This window comes from Prinia subflava, chromosome 5 (assembly GCF_021018805.1).
Source record: "Prinia subflava isolate CZ2003 ecotype Zambia chromosome 5, Cam_Psub_1.2, whole genome shotgun sequence".
Taxonomy (NCBI): Eukaryota; Metazoa; Chordata; class Aves; order Passeriformes; family Cisticolidae; genus Prinia; species Prinia subflava.
The window spans coordinates 4,691,544-4,709,296 of record NC_086251.1 but is presented as its reverse complement, the minus strand read 5'-3'; the positions used below and the strand labels follow the sequence as shown (position 1 = coordinate 4,709,296).

The following is a 17,753-nucleotide window of genomic DNA, read 5'->3' as shown; positions in this document are numbered from 1 at the left end:
CACCTTCCAGTGAATCAATCACTTTGTTTTGCCAAATATTCCATACCTGTTGCTGATCTTGCAGAAAAAGGCTGTTTGGAGATCTGATCCACGTGAGTTCCCACAGGTAGGTGTCACCACTTTCTCACAAAATGATTTACAAGGGTGATGAGGCTCAGGGTTCCAAGGGAGGTGGTGGCTGCCACATCCCTGGAATTATTCAAGGCCAGGTGGGACAGGGCTGAGCAACCTGGGATGGTGGAGGATGTCCCTGTTCACTGCAGGGGTTGGACTGGATGAGCCCTCTGTGACTCTCTGTACACTCAGAGTTCAGTTTGCTGTGGGGCTCCAGCCCAGCACCGCCACAGTGAATCGATCCAGTGTTGTTTGTTCTTATCTCCTGCTTGTTGTCGTGTTGTGCGTTCTTATCTCTTGCTGATAGCACATTGCATGGGGATCTGCAGCCTGACCTTCGCCTCCCTGATGATATTGCAGAGCCTGAACTGATGTTTGGGGTCAAAGTTGGTCATGACACAGGTCATGGCATGCAGAGGTGGACCTGAGCATAACCTCAACTCTGACATTGAGGGTGAAACCTCAGCAGTTGCCTAAGGCCATTGTGGACAGAGTTGGGAAAAGAGCTGAGGCTCTATTTTGATTATTATAAATTCATTTAAGGCAGTTTTGCCAGATTTGTGGCATTCAGGGTGATTCCAGCTGGGGTGGATCAGTAAGACGAAGAAGATTGCCAAAAGGTGCCCTGTGTTTGCAAAAGGTTATAAAGTGGTGCACAGTTGTAAAGAAAGTTATAAAAGTGGTTATAAAGATTTTTACACAGTCTGGGAAAGCAAATGAAGACTGAACAAGACAGTGGTGTAAAAACAACAAGTGGAGTATTTGATAGCTGCCTGTTAATGGTGACACTTGCAGCCTGGATTCCAGAGCAGAGCCTGTGTGGTTTGTCTGATGAAAGTTTGGACTTTGTCCTGCTGGAATTGTACCTAAAGTGGAATTCTAACCCCAGAGCAGCTGGAAATCTCCTTGCACTGCAGGCCTTCAAGAGCTGGGCTGAAATTTATTCTCAGATCACACACTGAAGCTTGATAAAGTGGTAGTTTTACTTTTTTAAAGAAAAAAACCCACTAAATATTTTTCCATCCCTCTACTCAGAGCAGTTCAAATGCTATAAATCTGTAATGGACCAAGTCAGAAGGAAAACTTCATTTCCTGTTTCATACCATGTGATGAACCACGGAAATCCTTTATATAGATTTGCTGTGTCTGTTAATTTCAGTATTTATTCTTTGCTTGTTTCTCGTAGGTTCCCCATTTTCAAATTTTGACCAGGATTGACAACTTTTTTTTTTTTAATTGCTTGGTTGGTTTGTTTTTTTTTTCCAGTGCAACAACTCCTAGTAGTCCCTGTGATTATTGATTTGGGTTTGACACAGAAATGGATATACTTTCTTACCAAAACTAATGTATGATTTTCTTTTCCACGCTTGTGAATCTCTGACCTTGTGCTTAGGTATAAGATTTATTGAGGAAGGAGGGTGATGGCAGGTACTGGTTACAGACTAAGTTGCTCTTGCAATGCTCCCCAAACAGAATGAAAATTCTGAATTCCTACATAATCACAGCTCCTGTGTTGTCTAGAAGGTCTCAACAACACTCTCGACTTTGTGGAGGGAACCTGGAAAACCAGGAATGAAGAAATCTCATTCTCCTTCTGTACTTATTCTGTGTGTGCAGAGTCCAAGGTGCTTTAGCCACTCAGTCCTTTTCCTAAGAGATTTTACTGGAAAAATACTTCACTTTGAATTTAAACTTTCAGTATTATTTCAAGTAGGAACTGTCTTCCCTGAACCTCTGATTCCAAGATACTACTGTAAAAGAAAAGAATGGCATTTTGCCCTTCGGAGTTGCAGCAATCAAGGCTGTATTTTAGACTAAGCCAGTTAATACTTTGTGTTGTTTCAATCATCTTTCACATTTAAGGAAGATACTCTGCTCCTGATGCTGATTTTCCTTTCACTGTTCTCATGTACCATAAATTTTTGTGGGAGTGGTTTTTTTGTTTTGGTTTTGTTTTGTTTGCTTATGGTTTTCTGTTGGGTTATATGACTAATTTGTATGTGTTTCCTTCTTTGGGTGTCTCAGTGATATCTTCTTCATAAAATCTTATTCAGCTACTCAATATTTTCCTGAGGGAGTGCAGGCAGCCTTTCATCTGAGACTGATACTGATAAGATTGGTCAAAGATATCCAAGGAAAACTTGGCAACTGCTCCTGTTTGCTCTGGCACTGATCCATGTATTGCTTAGGGTTTATTCCATGTTTATCCACAGCCCTTCATCTCCATCTTGCTCAATCCTCTTGCACACCAGTCCTCACTGGAGCGCTGTTGAGTCTTTAACAATGGAAACATTCACAGCTCTCTTTTTTAATTGCATTTTGATTTGCAGGGGTCCTGAACTAGGAGCCTAATGATGTCAAAGGTCCAAAAATCAAATTATGATCTTCAAAATTAGGCTTTTCATCTACCCAATAAATCATTTTCAAAGGCTGCTTAAGGTAATTTTAAAAGGCTTTTTAAAGTAGTGGAAATGTGTTTGTAAATGATACTGTTGTGACTCCTGCTTTATTTCTTAATTCTCCACTGAATTTTTGGGAATTGCTTCTTTTACTCCCATGGGTCAGGCATTGTACTTTGTGCTGTTAACCTCTAAATATAATTGCACTTTTTCCAAGGCAGGAAAAATGGTTTAATAGCAAATTTTTCCCTTGTTCTGGCTGACTGTGCAGGGTTAAAGGTTTTTAAGTAATTCAGCTGGTCATTGCACAAGTAGTACAGAGTCCATTTGTTACATCATCAGAGACTTTTTTTATATCTTTTTACCTTTCCAGATTGCTATTTATTAACCTTGAATTATTGAAAAAAAGTGTGGTAACCACTAATACTCAAATGGATTTTGTTTTTCCCGTAGTCTCCTTTGCGAAAGCTGGTCTTTTATTTCAGGGTGTGAGTATGTACTCACTGTAGTACTCACTTGAGACAAAGAACAGGCTTTCTTAATAATGAATGGAAAGATATTGTCTCTTCTCAAGGGTGATTCAAAGTACCTGGACTAGCTTCTTTCACTGACTCACCTTCTGCCTGGCACAGCCAAAATCTGATCTAATCTTGGTCTAGCTGCAACAGCAACTTCTGGACTTGACCAAATATCTGTAGGGGATTTATTTTACTTCTGGTTTACCTTTCTGTAGTATAATCTTAGTCCTGGTGAGGTGAGGAATAGGTGAGGAATGTATGTGGAGTGTGCACATCTCAGCCCAACTCAAAGTTCACAAAAACCCCCAAACCAGATACATTTGGAAGAGAGCAGAGGCTTTGAGCTGCTTTTAACCCATGTGTTTCTTGGCCCTGTGACAATGAGGATTCTCTAAAAACAGTAATGAAAACACATTGGTGTTTTTATTCACTGCATGTGCACTTGCTACAGTCTAAGTGTTGTTTGTAGTTTATCCTCATTTATTGTGATTTCTGCACATTGCTGGAACACCACGTTAATCCAAGATCCTTTGTAGTTTCCAATTCAAGTTAGCAAGCATTAAACCCTCCACATGAGGAAAACAAAACAAAAAAATAAGCCATGGTCAGAGGCCTCTGACACGAAGTTAAGTGTGTGCAGCTCCACAGATCCAACTTGAGCCCATACCCAGGCTCAGAAATGCTCAGACTCAGTCAGCAAAGTGCTCCTCTTTCTCCAAACAATTCACCTTCTGCTTGCCCTGCCTACTCTTAACACATCTGAACCATAACCCCAGGAAAAAACAGAAGAATTTCCAAGCAGCTTCATCTGTATTGTAATTTTATCCCTCAGTCCTTACTCACTTTCTTCTGCCAGAGTCCCTTGTGGTCCCTGACCCTCAGCTTGCTGGGAATGCAGCTGTGGCAGGCTGTGAATTGCAGCACCAAGCCTGGTCCTTTATTTGTGCAGGTAGGCATCATGCCAGAGCTCTCCTGAGCTCTTCAGGGAGCTGGGAGAGAGAGAAAGAGAAGACACATCACAGGGATGCTCAGGTGAGGGTGGCTGGAACAAGGGAATGAGGTTTGGTCTGATTTCTGAGAATCCCATAATAAGCTGAGTTGGAAGAGACCCACAAAGATCAGTCCAGCTCAGCCCTACACAGCACCATCCCCAAGAGTCACTTCCTTTTACCAGGAAGGTAAAAGGAGAGCAAGACAACTCTTGCTCTTGGGATTCCAGTCTCTCCTGCATCCTCCTGCAATTTGGGGGGTTTATTTTTACTCACTGCACGATGTCTGCGAAGGCTGCGAGCAGGGGCTTGCACTGGTACTCCAGGCCGTGCTTGGCACACAGGGACTTCACCAGAGGCGCCACCTTCCAGTAGTTGTGCCGTGGCATTGTAGGGAAAAGGCTGTGAACAGGAGACAGACAAGCTTCACAGGAAATCCTGGTCATTCCCACGATTCACCCAGCTCACAATGAGGAGGGTCTGTAGCTGCTCCCAGCTCTTCTTTCTCCCTGCTGTGCTTTTAGCACAAGGAACTCATAGGACTTTCTTGCTTCCCCCTCTGCTCAGCAGTTCGTCTCTAAATTAAATTATGTTTATGGAAGGAACTACTTTCCCCCCAATCCTTTTTCCAGAAGTAGCCATCTCCATAGCACAGAGGACATGAATCCATCCTTGCCAATCTCACTCTACAGAGTAACAGCATCAAAAACCAGCAGAGGTGGCTTCAAACTCCTGGGGCAGTCTAGAAACAGGTGCACAGGACTTTTTCACTGATCCTTAAAACCTACTATTTAGGATTGACTCTGTTGCTGTCCTTGCATGGATCCTGCCCCTGTTCCATTTTCTCTTGTCATCCTATGGATCCAGTGAAAGTTTTGAATTACATGATTCTCTTTAAGAGCTTCAGGTTTTAAAGACAAACTCATTGGTGCCCCACAACTATTTGTAGAATTCAGAGCAAAAAGGAATAAGAAGAGGGAAAGAAAGAGAGAAGAAAAAATGTTTTAAAAGGAAAAGGGGAAAGAAAATTCCCTCTTGGGGTGAGTACTCACTGGTGCTCAATCTGGAAGTTGAGGTGCCCCGTGAACCAGTCATTGAACAGTGACTGCTCCACGTTGCAGGTTGCCTGGAGCTAAAGGAGGGGAGAGGAAAGCAAAGTCAGAGACAGGTCAGAGTGTGTTTAGGAACCAGAGCTGGACCTGGATTTCATTTTGGATTGTCCATGAGCATGTCATTGCTGTCCTCCTTTACCTTTTCCATGACTGAATGCATCAGCCTATTGACCACCTCCCAGCCACCAACAGATTCCTTGATGCAACAGGAGACTTGCTAGTGGTTAAAATTTGGACCTGTATGGCCACAATTCTTAAGAAGGGAAAAATCTTTTACCTGAGTAGACATCCAGTCCAAATTCTTGTCGTAGTCGATATCCATTGGGATATGGTTCATCTGTGAGACCCAGACAAACCAGCTGCTCTCCAGCATCCTGTGCAAGGAGATGAGAGAATTCAGGTCAGCAAGGAGCCACTGAAATACTGGCAGAGCCAGACTTCAAGACATGGCTGAACACCAGCCTTGCTAAGCTAGCACCTGGAAGGACTTGCAAACCCTGGAAATTTCGTATTTCTTTCTGAAACTCTGGATTATTTCATGTGTTGTGTTAACACTGACTGGTGCTCAGCTTGTATCTGTAGCCAAGACCAAACTGGTTAGAATCAGTGAAATGATCCAAGGGGAGAGTGTGCTGTCCACTCAAGTGGGTGCTGCTGGATAATACCTGGGCATCTGCAAACCCAGACTAAGCTGTTTTGGTTAAATGTTCTCCTTAAGTAGCAGCAGACTCAACACCCAAAGCACTGAATGTTATATGACATAAGTATTTCTCAATTTGGTCAGCACTCAGTGAAATCTCTTTGCTGGCACAGCTAATGGGGCAATGTAAAACTTGCACTGGCAATTAAACAAAAGAATTTATGAATTAAAAAGTAGGCAAAAAATAAGGTGGTGTAAAGGAGAATGTGGAAATGTAAACATAGAGGAAGGCAGGCAGGTACAGATTGGAAGAATGCCTAGAGGAAAGGCTGAAGAACCTTCTAAAGAGACATCACCTGAATATAAAATAATATGCCAGGAGACCCTTTGTTTCTAATAAAGATCCGTAAGTATAAAAGAATCTGATGTAGAAGGTCAGCATCCAGACCAAGTCCTACCAAAAACAGAGACAACAAGAAAAACAGGTCTTATAAATTACATTTGCTTATTTCTTTTCTTAAGCTTCACAGAAGAGGTATAAGAGTACAATTTACTTTCAGCTGTGACAGTTTTTTTCTGAATGCAATAATCTAGAGCAATCCAACACAAGCTAATGATACTTTCTCACAGCTTGCTGTAAGAGGTGAGCTTGAGCATTCTTGCCCAGCAAGGAGCTGGCTCCATGCTCAGAAGGAAGGCTGAAGGTCCCCATCTGACCCCTTTTTGGTCACACAAGTAGCAGTACTCACCATCCAGTATTTCTTTGTGTAGGCAATGTAGAATGTGTGGCAGTGGAAGTAGGTGGGGAACAGGAGCGGGGGAAGAGCTGGAAAGAAAAATTCGTCAGTGGTGACATCATGGACTGAGTGACAACATCAGCCTGGGAGGGAAGGGTCCTGAATTGCTGCTCAGTCTGGAGAACATCCCAAGTTAGGATGTTGGTTTAGTGCCTTGGAACATTTCTAGTTCTGTCCATTAATCTAGTTCTTAACAAACCTCAGATTTCATCTTAGGCTCTTAACTGAGAACAGCCACAAATGATTATTTTGAGAAGTGGCTTCCACAGTCCAAAGCTTATCTGGCTCCTTATTCCTTGGGGCAAAGGAAGGGAGAACAACAGGACTGCATATGAAATCTCTTTTCTATCAGGGATTTGGGTTTGAAGAACTCAATCTCAACCTTTCAAAAGGACATCTCACTTGCACTTAAAACAACTGCAAGAAACCAAAGCAAAGCAAATGGAAAAAAACCCCAACAACCCAAACCCACAGACTTTGATACTACTGAAAGATGTGGTATGATATCATAACCCAGAGCCTCTGTGGAGGATGTGGGAGATCTTGGATAAGATGGGTCAGGTCTTCAACTCTTGCAAAAATTTAGTTATTATTACGGCATTTTATTGTGTTCTTTGACTCAGGCACCTTTGTTCTACTCAGGTTCTCCAGGTCAAAACTAGGATCTCCAAGCCCCTTTAGCACATGCCAGGGCATTGCAGGGGAATGGAGATACTCACTGATGAAGAAGTATTTGTGTTGGTGATTGTAGGGCATGTATTTTTTCTTTTTGATCCCAAGCTGTGGAAAAAAAAAGAAGAGTGGAGACGAAGCAAACTGCACAGGTAAGTTGCTCTTTTTAATTTATTTTCCAGAGAGACTCTTCTTGCACAGTTCCCACAACACTCATTCTTTGTTTCATGATTCATTTTGTGAAGAATTAGATAGATCAAGGCTAAGTTATGTTAGTGGTCAGAAATACATGTTTTCTCTCAGTTTCCCCCCTTATTTCTTCTCCGATTTTTTAAAACTAAAGGGCAGTTCCACAGTGGCATGGAGAAAAATATTTCACTGCTGTAATTGCTGTGATGAGGTCTCAAGAACTGATGGGATCTACAGCAAAAGGGGTTCAGCACTTTTAGGCTGTCACTCCTGGAAGTGTCCAAGCAGGACAAACTAGGAATACCCTACATGGTCCAACAAATTCTGTCCAGCTGGAGTTCCAGGAACAGCCCCAGGTTTTTCAGTCCTGCTGTTCCTGTCACAGCAAACTCTCCTAGAAGACATGGACACACCAAAGCCACCCTCTGACTGAGCCTCATACATGAATATTAAAATAATAATTCCAGGCTGACTGCAGCCATGCCTTCCATTGATATTTACAAGTTATCTAATGATCATTAATTACTGAGTTGTTGTTCTAGGTCATTAGGTTTCTCCAGCCATTAACATGCTGGTGGATTTTCCACCCTCTATACAACGCCCTTACATCATGTCTGATTTACATCCACGCATCAGCTGTTCAAGACAGCCCTAAAGGGACTTAGTGTGACCTGTGGAGAAATAAATCTCTTTACAGAACATGCCATCACACCTTCGTTTCAGACTTTCCACACCCACTCACTGACCTCCACAGAGAATTTCTTCCCCAGCGTGAAGAGGAAAGGGTGCATGTCAATGTCAGGGTCCTTGTGGAAGCAGTTGGGTTTGGCGTGGTGCTGGGAGTGCAGGAGGGTCCACCACTTGGCTGAGGCCCCCTGGTCAAGGGAAGAACGAAGCATGAGAAGCCCTTTCAGAGCCAGAATCCCCTCAGTTCCTAACCCTAATCCTTCCCCCAGTGCTGCACATGATCCACAGAGTCTTCAGAACACACGTTTTTACAGGAAAACCCTCAGAAGTTTTCCAGGGACTCACAATCAAATGGCACATCACAAACTTGTGTAGCAAGTGGTTCCACTTGGCTTTCCTGAATACTGAGAGGTGTCCTAAATCATGCTGCAACCAGGAAGCCTGGACCTGAAAGAGGAAAAGAAAACTTTGAAGAGGAGGAAAACAGGAATTGAGGCCAGGATGGTGCCACATTCATCCTTTGCTTTGAAATGCCAAGATTTAATTCTCAGACACGGCTCTAAAGTCACCAGCAGAAATGGACTGTGGAATCCTGACAGACTCAAGCCTTCCCCCAGAATGTATCTTGCTGAAAGAATCCCAGACTAAGTTTGGTGTGAGCTCTCCACATGCAGAATTTCTTCTTGGCATCCAGACAGTGGCTGTGTTTTTATGGAAAAGTGAAACTGTGCCAGGTGAGAAAACAAAGGACAAGAAACTGCTGCCCTCTGTGTGTGTGTGTCTGTGTGTGTAGGTTGATGCAAGCCCATGCTGTGGAATTCACTGCTCACCTGGGAAATGGTCAGCAGCAACAGGGAGAAAGCAAAGGGCAGCAAGGATGTCCCAAAGTAGAAAAGGATGAGCCAGGCAGCTGTATCCAAGAGCAGGATGTGAGCCAGGAGCAGGAAGAAGAAGAGTGGATTTGGCTCCAGGAGTCCCATTCTCTCGACTGTAGCACGCAATTCCCGGAAGTCTTTCACCAGCTTTTCCTGGGGGAAGCACCAGGGTTACAATTCTCTGGTTTTAGAGGGCACCACTGCAGCCTCATAACCCAGAAAACACTTCATAAGGGAGGAGAAACAGCAAAGGATCTGGCTAAAAGGGCAAGACTTGGGTTTAATAAACATTACCATTGCACTGCTACAGCTTTTTGTTGAGGAGCCAGGAGCAGCCATCACAATGCCTGCATCCTAATTCCTAAAATAAATCCTCGGTGCTGCTTCTGTCAAATCCTTGGCAGGCAGCAGAGGGCTCAGCTGGAAGTTGTTTAGTGGAAGTTGTACTTTGTGTGCATGAACTTCCTATGCCACCTTGTGGTAGGTCTTGGGATAAAATTATTTCTTATATTTGTCTTCACTTTTTGCTTCCCAGGATTAACAGGGAAGGGTTAAATGCACCTACAGCTGAAGGAGAATATTTATGCTCCAAGACTACTCCTTTTCCTTTTGGTTAGCTCTTCCTCAAAGCAAGGAAGAAGAGGTGAGAACTCTGCTATTTAGGTAGAGGAGCTGTGATAAGAAAAAATCACCTTCAGCAATCTCATTCTGAACCACATAATGTGGATTTAGACTCATATTCACACATTGTCTTTAAGTAGTATCCCAAAAAAATGTGAGGAACCTGGATCCCATTGCTCCAGGAGCCATGCTGATAGAGAAGAACCAGCTCAGAATATTTCCCTTTAGTCTCCCTTGATCTGGTTTGTGAGGACAGACTTACATTTTTAGTGGGCTCAATGCTGGGTTGGTCGGGTGCCAGCTCCCCAATCTGCAGTGGTTTCAAGTACTTGCTCACCAGCGCCTTGTCAACGTGGAATGCCACAAAGGCATCCTGCAAAGGCACAGGAATACAGGAAAAGAAATCCAGATTTTGTTTCAAGTTTTGGTTTTTTTAATTGCTTTTTGTATCACTCCATTCCTGGAAGTGTCCAAGGTCAGGCTGAAGCAGCCTGGTCTGGTGGAAGGCATCCTTCCTTTTTTATCCTTTGTGAGAGAACACCACAACAAAAGGCAGAACCAAGAAGACTCCATGGTTTCGGTGTGCACTATCATCCTTTCTAAAATGGTGACGTTAATTATACTCACTTTTTCATTCCTCAGGTTTCTTTGCTCACTGAGAGCCTTCTGTGCTTCTCATCCTCTCCTCAGCTGCCACCTTTCATGGCTTTCTGCTTTTGATTAAAAGTTCAATTAAGATAATTTCCTAATTTTTCATAATATACATCCAAAAGATTAAGCAATGGACCTAATGCAAGATGGACAGACACAAAAGTGGCTCAGATCCTGCAGGGCTTAATGATTTGGACGTGGAACCAGCCTACAAGCAGCAGCTCAGATCCCAGAAACAAAATATCTGGTTCATCCATTGTCTGGGATTTTCCAGCATGCTAAAATGAAAGAAATCTGGAGGTAGTAACTCGAGAAATGAGTGATGAAATTACAGAATGCAGAGTTCAACTAATACACAATTTGAAATTTAAACTTGATGAACTGAAAATTATTTTGATTTCCATGAGCCTCAAATATCCCTTATATATGGAAAAAAATGCTGCAGCTCACAGCTACTGCACAAGCAAAACCAGGAGCTAAGAGGAATCCTGAAGATTTAAGAATCACAGAATGGTTTAGGTTGGATGAGACCTTTAAAGCTCCTCTAGTCCAGCTTCCCTGCAAGGAGCAGGGACATCTTCAACTACACCAGGCTGCTCCATCCAACCTGCCCTGGAGTGTGTCCAGGGATGGGGCATCTCTGGGTGACCTCTGCCAGTGTTTCACCATCCTCATCATCAAATCCTTCTTTCTTATATCCAATCTAAATCGACTTCTTTTAGTTTAAAGCTATTTTCCTTTATCCTGTCCCTCCAACCCTTGTCCAAAGTCCCCCTCCGGTTCTCTTGGAGACCTTTAGGTACTGTTAGGGGCTCTGAGCTCTTCCTGGAGCCTTCTCTTCCCCAGGCTGAATACTCCCAGCTAGCAGAGATGCTCCAGTCCTCTGTTCCCGTGGGCTGCATCTCCTCATTTGCCATGGCATGGGGATGGCGAGGCTCGCACGGAGCGGTCACACTTCGCTCCCCCGACCCTGTCCCATAGCCCGATTCCCACTGAGGTCGCTCCCAAGCCCTCTCGGCACGGCGTTTCCCTGGTACCCTCCTCCGGCGCATCCCCGCTCCGCTCACCGTGGCGTCCTGCCCGGCGTGGCTGTCGAGGAGCCGAGCCCCTCCCGGGTGTCTCCGGTAGAAGTTGCTGATGTCGTACACCTTCCTGTGGATCACCAGCCAGCGCTCCTGCGGCGCCGGCCCCCGCCCGTTCCGCTGCCCGATCTCGTCCCAGGTGAAGCGGCGCATCCCCGCTGCGGGGGCTCTGTCCCTGTCCCCGTCCCTGTCCCCGTCCCGCACCTCCCCGCCACCCCCCGGCGGTGCCATCCTGCCTCCTGCCCTCCTCCCTCCCGCAGCTCCAGCCCCGCATCCCCCTCCGCCGTGGTCTTTAAGGGACGGACCCGCCCCGGCGCCGCTCCCCGCCTCCTCCACCCGCTCCGGCTGCTCGGGGTTGGGTTTGCCCCCCAGAATTGCCCCTTTCCTGCCCTGGTTCTGCATTCCCAGTCCTGCAGCCCCGCAGTTCCCTCAGCTGGGGGGTTCCTGACTAGGGGGCTACTCCTGAGGGCTCAGACAGGGAAAACTTCCCTTAAAATGCTCTGCTGATTAACTGGAAAATACAATAAAAATTAATATCACTCTGTAGCTTCGCTTTTGATGTTACAGTCCCCAAACCCCTTGGATGAAAAGTGAATTAAGCATATTCTTATGTCCTATTGAAAAAAAACCCCAACAACCACAGCACATCGATCAGAAATCAAAAATCAGTGCAGAAAACTCGGTACAATATTTAGCACCCGATGAAACCCTGTATCTCAGTCTGGTTTTCTAACACTCACAGGGAGCAGGGAGTTCCCACAGAGCCCATGGCAGCAATAATCCTCGAAGCTCTGCCCTGGGCACTTCTGTTACCTGGGATAAACCTGGGATGGCACACATGGAATGCTGGACCAGCTGCTGATGGCAGGTTGTGAAACTGCTCTTTCCTCACCTCCCACTGCCCCCTTCGTGTCTGTAAAATTATTAATTAGATTTGGGGATTCCAGGAAATGAGCAGTACTTGCAGAACAACACTTGGTGCCACCTCTCTTTCCCTCTACATAGTCACAGCATCCACATTTTGTCAAAACAGACACAATCTTGAAAATTTAAAACTGTGATTGACTGAAAGATTTCTTTTACCTGTTAAAACACACAGCAGCAACAACCCAGATGGAGGTGCCCACAGTTAGGACAGACTTTTCAAAGTACATGAATTAACTTATCTCAGATACGATTTTTTGATGATTGTTTTGAACTAATTTCTTTATATTTATAACATTTCTCATGCATCTACTTGCCTTTTTTTTTTTCTCAGTGCTTGTTTGCTCTTGAGTCTACTTGATAATGATTCTGTAGTCTAGACTTCCAAAAGAAATGCTGATGCAAAAGAAGAAATCTCATCTAGTCATCTCAATGAGCTTGTTTACACAGTATTTCTGGCTCTTCTCCTTTACAGGAAGGTGTGAAAATCCTAAAACTGATTTCTCAGCTCCCAGAGACAGCCAGTGGAATAAGGTGCCTTAAAAAGAAGTTTAATAGTTGTTATAATCAACCTGTTTCTTTGCTTGTCCCCTGTCACAGTAGGCACTTTTCCCTCCTGATTCCTGGGATCTGCCATCCCTTTAGGCTCACATTTCGTGCTTTTTGCAGAATGTGTTTTTAGAACATTTGCGATAAACCACTTGCAGCACACCAGCACCTTCAGGAGTGCAGCACAACTCGTTTCTTTTAGCTTCCCCTCTTACACTGAATACTCAATATTGAATATTCAGCAGAAAAGGAGGAAGAATCCAGCCCCTCCTTGCCCCATGTTCATACCTCCTTAGCTGCTTTATGGAAGGTGGGAAAAGACCTCCAAGATCATCAGCTCAGCCTTTCTCTGAGCCTGAAATCCTGCACAAAGCTAAATAGCTCTCCCTGGGTCAGTAAGACAAGCAGGGAAAAGCTTCCTCCACAAAGGGGATTTTAGTGTATGGAGCACACCAAATAACCCCAAACACCACAACTTCTGGGCACAGTTCCAGTACCTAAAGGGGCTCCAAGAGAGCTGCAGATGGACTTTTTACAAGGGCCTGGAGTGACAGGACGAGGGGGAACGGCTTCAAACTGACAGAGGGCAGGGTTAGATGGGATGGATATTGGGAAGAAATCCTTCCCCGTGAGGGTGGGGAGGCCCTGGCACAGGTTGTCCAGAGAAGCTGTGGCTGCCCCATCCCTGGAAGTGTTCCAGGCCAGGTTGGACAAGGCTTGAACCTGGGGATTTCAGGAGACAAGCAAGAGCTTAGCTGGAGCTTTAGATTTTTTAAAAAACTGCCCTGGAGCACCCCAAATGGTGGCAAGGTTTTAAGACCTTGCATAGATTTGTGTCAAGCCCTTGGCTAACTGAAGCTTTCATCACCTCAGGATGAGCCAGGTACCTGCTGAGAGAAGGAGCTGCCTGTCACAGCAGGACACTCACGGCATTGTCACTGTGCCAGACACTGCTCTGATAGGAATGCTGATAACAGCACCCAGCTCCATGTAGCAGCAGGTCCTTACAACGGGACAATCCATTTGAGAACAAACCCTTCATTAATCTGCACCACGGCCCTTACATCACCAAGGTTCCAGCTCCTCAGTTTTTTACCCACATGAAGCAGCACTGATTGGTTTTGCAAGCTGTCTTTTCACAATGAAGATGTCAGCTGCTAAAAAGATAAGCATCAAATTATGACTGATAGCTACCTGATAACCATTGTTCCTTCACACATCCCACAGTTTTATGCTCCTGGAATCCAATCTTCCTTTCCTTGCAGTGTACCAAAGCTGCATGATGGTCCTTTCTGGAACTTTTGTCTTAATGCACATCATCAAGCCTGAAAAAAAAATATTTGGGGCAAAGCTTAATGGACTTTCTGTGCATATTAAAATCTGATTTTTAACAAACTGAGCTGTTGCACTTCCTAAGTGATTAATATATTTGCTGACTGCCAAAGAAACTCCATCTGTTCCCTTTCTGCATGTCATAAATGTGGCAGATTCTGGAGAGAAACACTGATTAGATAATTGACACCAAAGGCAGGAGGAGGTCAAGGACCGTCAGAAATGTACAACCAGGAATCTCCTTGCTCTTAGAGGCAGGAGAAAATAGAACAGAATGGGATACAGCAGAATATTTTAGTTGAGTTGGTTGCAAGGGACTATCATTTAATCACTTAGATCATTTAGATCACTACAAAAATCATCCCTGACCAGGGCTGTCCAAAAGTTAATTGTTCAAATTGTTCATTGTTCAAATTTTTCTTGAGTTAATTGTTCTTGAGTCATTGTTCAAATGCTTCTTAAACACTGCCAGGCTTGGAACATCATCCACCTCTTGAAGAAAAAGGAAAAAAATAAAAGGAGCACTAATTAAGCCGAATAACTCAGAGCAAAACATAATTAAAAGTGTAAATAAATAAATTATTAAATATAAATAAATGAATAGCTTAGGTGTAAAAAGGTAATTTATAGAAGAATGCAAGTTGTATCCCTAAATTATTATTTGTGGCCTATAACCCGTAATCCTTCTTTTTTCTTTTCTTATTCTTTTATGTGGTGCAGCTCCTGAGAGGAATGTTCTGTATTCATTCCTCATTCCTACAGGATCTGAGCAAGTCCTTGGAGTTTACAGCATCAAACTGGAAGGGACACCACGGCAGGGACTTTTGAGGGTCCTGATACTCTGCTGAGGACTTCAGATGTGTTCAGCCAAAGCGGTGCTGTGGGTAAGACACTGTGCTTGCCATGGAAATTTGTCACTGCCTTCTGTTCGTGATCCTGCAGGCTGGTGCAGAAAAGGCTGGGGTGGGTAAGGATCTGATAAATTGATTTAGTGGAGCAGCTGGCACGGCCCAGAGGTGCTGGTAACTCTGGTTTTTGGGTAGGGTCACCCATTCTCTGGGTGTGCTTCCCAGGTTTTAACTGGCAGAGCCGAGTCCTCGTGGTTTTATGTGATGTAATGTCATCTTTCACAAGAGCAGATCTTATCTGCTCCCCAGAAAGCAGCAGCTGTGACTCAGGGTTTGCAGCACAGGCTTGCTGAATGAAAAGTGATAGAATCTCTCTCCTGTCACACCACGTCACACCCTGGTAGAGCTGATTATGCCCTGTTTTGGTGATAACTGCGCCCCTAGGTCCCTTAAACCCTGAAAAAAAATCTGGAAACATGCAGAAGTCCGCTCCTACCAACTTTCCCTCACTTTTAACCACTTAAACTCCAAGGAAAACCCTGCATTTTTCCTATTTTCTTCATCCCAACTGGCTTTTCCAAGCACCTTATTACCATACTTCCACCCAAATCAGAAGTTTCCAGTCCCAAATTCAGGGCTAGGGAGGCACCAATTATGCAGCTCTGCATGTCTGAACAAGGCAGGCAAGGATGTCAACACAGAGGAGAAGCTTCCATGGGAACTCAAAACGTATTTGGGAGATGTTTGAGCCAAGCTGTGGCACAAAAATAGGGGAGAGAAGAACCTGAACAAAAACTACAAAGAAAGTGGCTGGGGAATGTTAACATGGGATAATGGCTGGTGCTATTAGTGGGATAAATGGGAACTGAGCTGAGGAAAATGCTGGGTACAGGAGTCATGGAGGTGGCACATGCTGAAGTTACTGCATAACACAAGGCATTTTGTAACCTCTGGGGAAATGATTTCTCTCATCAGCCTTGTTTCTTACACCTCAGACTTCACCATGGCAGCAATTACCTACAAGAGAGGCCACAAAGGGGAGACAGAATAAAGAAGGACCAGTTCTGCATAAAAATGATACATAAAATCAGCTGTACCATCACTCTCTCCCATAGGAGGCACTACTCTCTTGTTAAAACAAGAAGTAATAAATAAAGCAACTGAAAGCTTTATGAGTCCACATGACTTTCCCTCGTGTTAGCCTGATTAATTTAGATATTATCTATCCTACCAGTCCTATCAGCAGCAGAAAATCAGTGAAAGTATTTCACAACTGCACTATTTCAAACAGAATATTTCAAACTTGGTTCTGTTAAGGTTATGCCCAGTTCTACACATTATTTCAGTGATGTCCAAATCTACCAGTCTGTCTCTTCCTCCCTCTCCTCCTGCAAACACAGACACTTTATTTTAGAATAAGGTCAGAGGGAGCCAGAAATCCCTCAGAAATCCTTGACTCTTCCAAACAACCTTATATCACAGCATGGCTAAACTGACTTCTCACTCTTCAGGGTACCTGGAATATTCTGAGCTGATTTCCAGTTCACATTGCCAAACTGTGCGGGAGGGGGGGATTAATGTTGCATAATTCCTAATTTCTTAGTTCTGTAAATGAGAACCATAATTACTTCCTTTCCTAATGTCCAGAAGGTGACATCCTGCTGAAGAGAGTGTTTGGAAAAGGCCAAAGGAACAGCCTAGCAACTCTAAATACGTTGGAATTATGAAGAAAAAGGAACAAAATCAATCTCAAATTATAAAGTAACAAATTAGGAAGGGAAAAGAACATAACCCATCCACAATTAGCTGGTGTAGAAGGTGAAACATGGTTCTCACTTGTGGTGGAAAGTAAGCAGAGGGATTTCATAAGGGTGGTGATTATGTTTCCATCACGCTACTGGCAAGGACAGGGAAATGCAGGAAAAACATGGAGCCATTTTGGTTGGAAAAGACCTTTTACAGTCATGTTCTTAAAGGAAATCTGGGGAGAAACTTGTGGCAGTGTCCACAGTGAACTCACATTTTCTCCTGGAAAGGAAGGCAGAGAAGGGCACTCTCTGTGTTTGTGCCACTGCATTCCCTCCTTTTCTTATAAAAGAGAGGAATTGTGCATTTCAAGAGCTGAGGAAGCACAAGGAGATGAGGAAGAGCAAAGGCCCAGCAAGGATTTGCTGCACATGACAAGCTGTGTCCACATCCTACCCGGACTCACAGATCCCATTGGGAGGAAGCTTTGTCTGTTCTGGTGTTTGGGGAAACTCCAAAGCCACTCCAGCTCCTGAGCAGAGCTGCACCCAGCCTTCCCACCTGAGGTGTGTCAGCAGGTACAGGCAGGCCCCAGCAGCCAGCGGGGTGAAAACACATTGCACAACCCTCCAAATTACCTTCCTGAGAAGCTGCTTCTGCAATATTTGGACTCAACTTTTGCGTCTTTCCCTGCACCACCTAAGAAGCAATTCCTTTGCAGCTCTTTGCACTAACAGGCTCGTACAAACCCCAGCTGGAAATCACATTATTCTGCCAAATTTAAACACACAAATACAAATTGCAGTGACTTTGCATTTGCAGAGAAATATTGCAAACATCATCTGAAATTGTGGTTGGTCCTTTCATACTGGTTTCTTTCTTTTCTCCCCCTGCTTTGCTATTTGCAGGGAGTGTTCCAGGCCAGGCTGTTCCAGTGGAAGGTCTCTCTGTCTGTGGAACAGGATGACTTTAAGGTCCCTTCCAACCCAAACCGTTCCATGATTCCAT

The 17,753-nt window shown here is 44.3% G+C and overlaps 1 protein-coding gene and 1 long non-coding RNA gene across 2 annotated transcripts; both read right to left on the bottom strand.

Annotated features, from left to right (window-relative positions):
* Nucleotides 1-750: 750 nt before the first annotated feature.
* On the bottom strand, nt 751-11,577 carry LOC134550809 (acyl-CoA (8-3)-desaturase-like). The gene is made up of 12 exons (XM_063397653.1): nt 11,332-11,577; nt 9,876-9,986; nt 8,948-9,145; nt 8,463-8,564; nt 8,177-8,305; nt 7,289-7,349; nt 6,522-6,598; nt 6,129-6,226; nt 5,410-5,506; nt 5,073-5,152; nt 4,297-4,422; nt 751-4,020 (listed from the first exon to the last, which is right to left on the bottom strand). Exons 1-12 carry the CDS (start codon nt 11,575-11,577, stop codon nt 3,969-3,971), a joined length of 1,377 nt encoding a protein of 458 aa, XP_063253723.1. The 3' UTR covers nt 751-3,968.
* Nucleotides 11,578-12,438: 861 nt separating this feature from the next.
* On the bottom strand, nt 12,439-17,315 carry LOC134550811 (uncharacterized). The gene is made up of 3 exons (XR_010080441.1): nt 17,202-17,315; nt 14,014-14,144; nt 12,439-12,808 (listed from the first exon to the last, which is right to left on the bottom strand). It is a non-coding gene; the product is annotated as an uncharacterized LOC134550811 (long non-coding RNA).
* Nucleotides 17,316-17,753: the final 438 nt, after the last annotated feature.

Excerpts from the sequence above, each read along its gene's own strand:
- LOC134550809 (XM_063397653.1), bottom strand. The coding sequence starts at position 11,577 with ATGGCACCGCCGGGGGGTGGCGGGGAGGTGCGGGACGGGGACAGGGAC. Across the intron at positions 6,599-7,288 it reads ACACAAATACTTCTTCATCA|CTCTTCCCCCGCTCCTGTTC; the intron begins GTGAGTATCTCC and ends TTTTCTTTCCAG. Across the intron at positions 6,227-6,521 it reads ACACAAAGAAATACTGGATG|GACTTGGTCTGGATGCTGAC; the intron begins GTGAGTACTGCT and ends TGTTTTTGGTAG.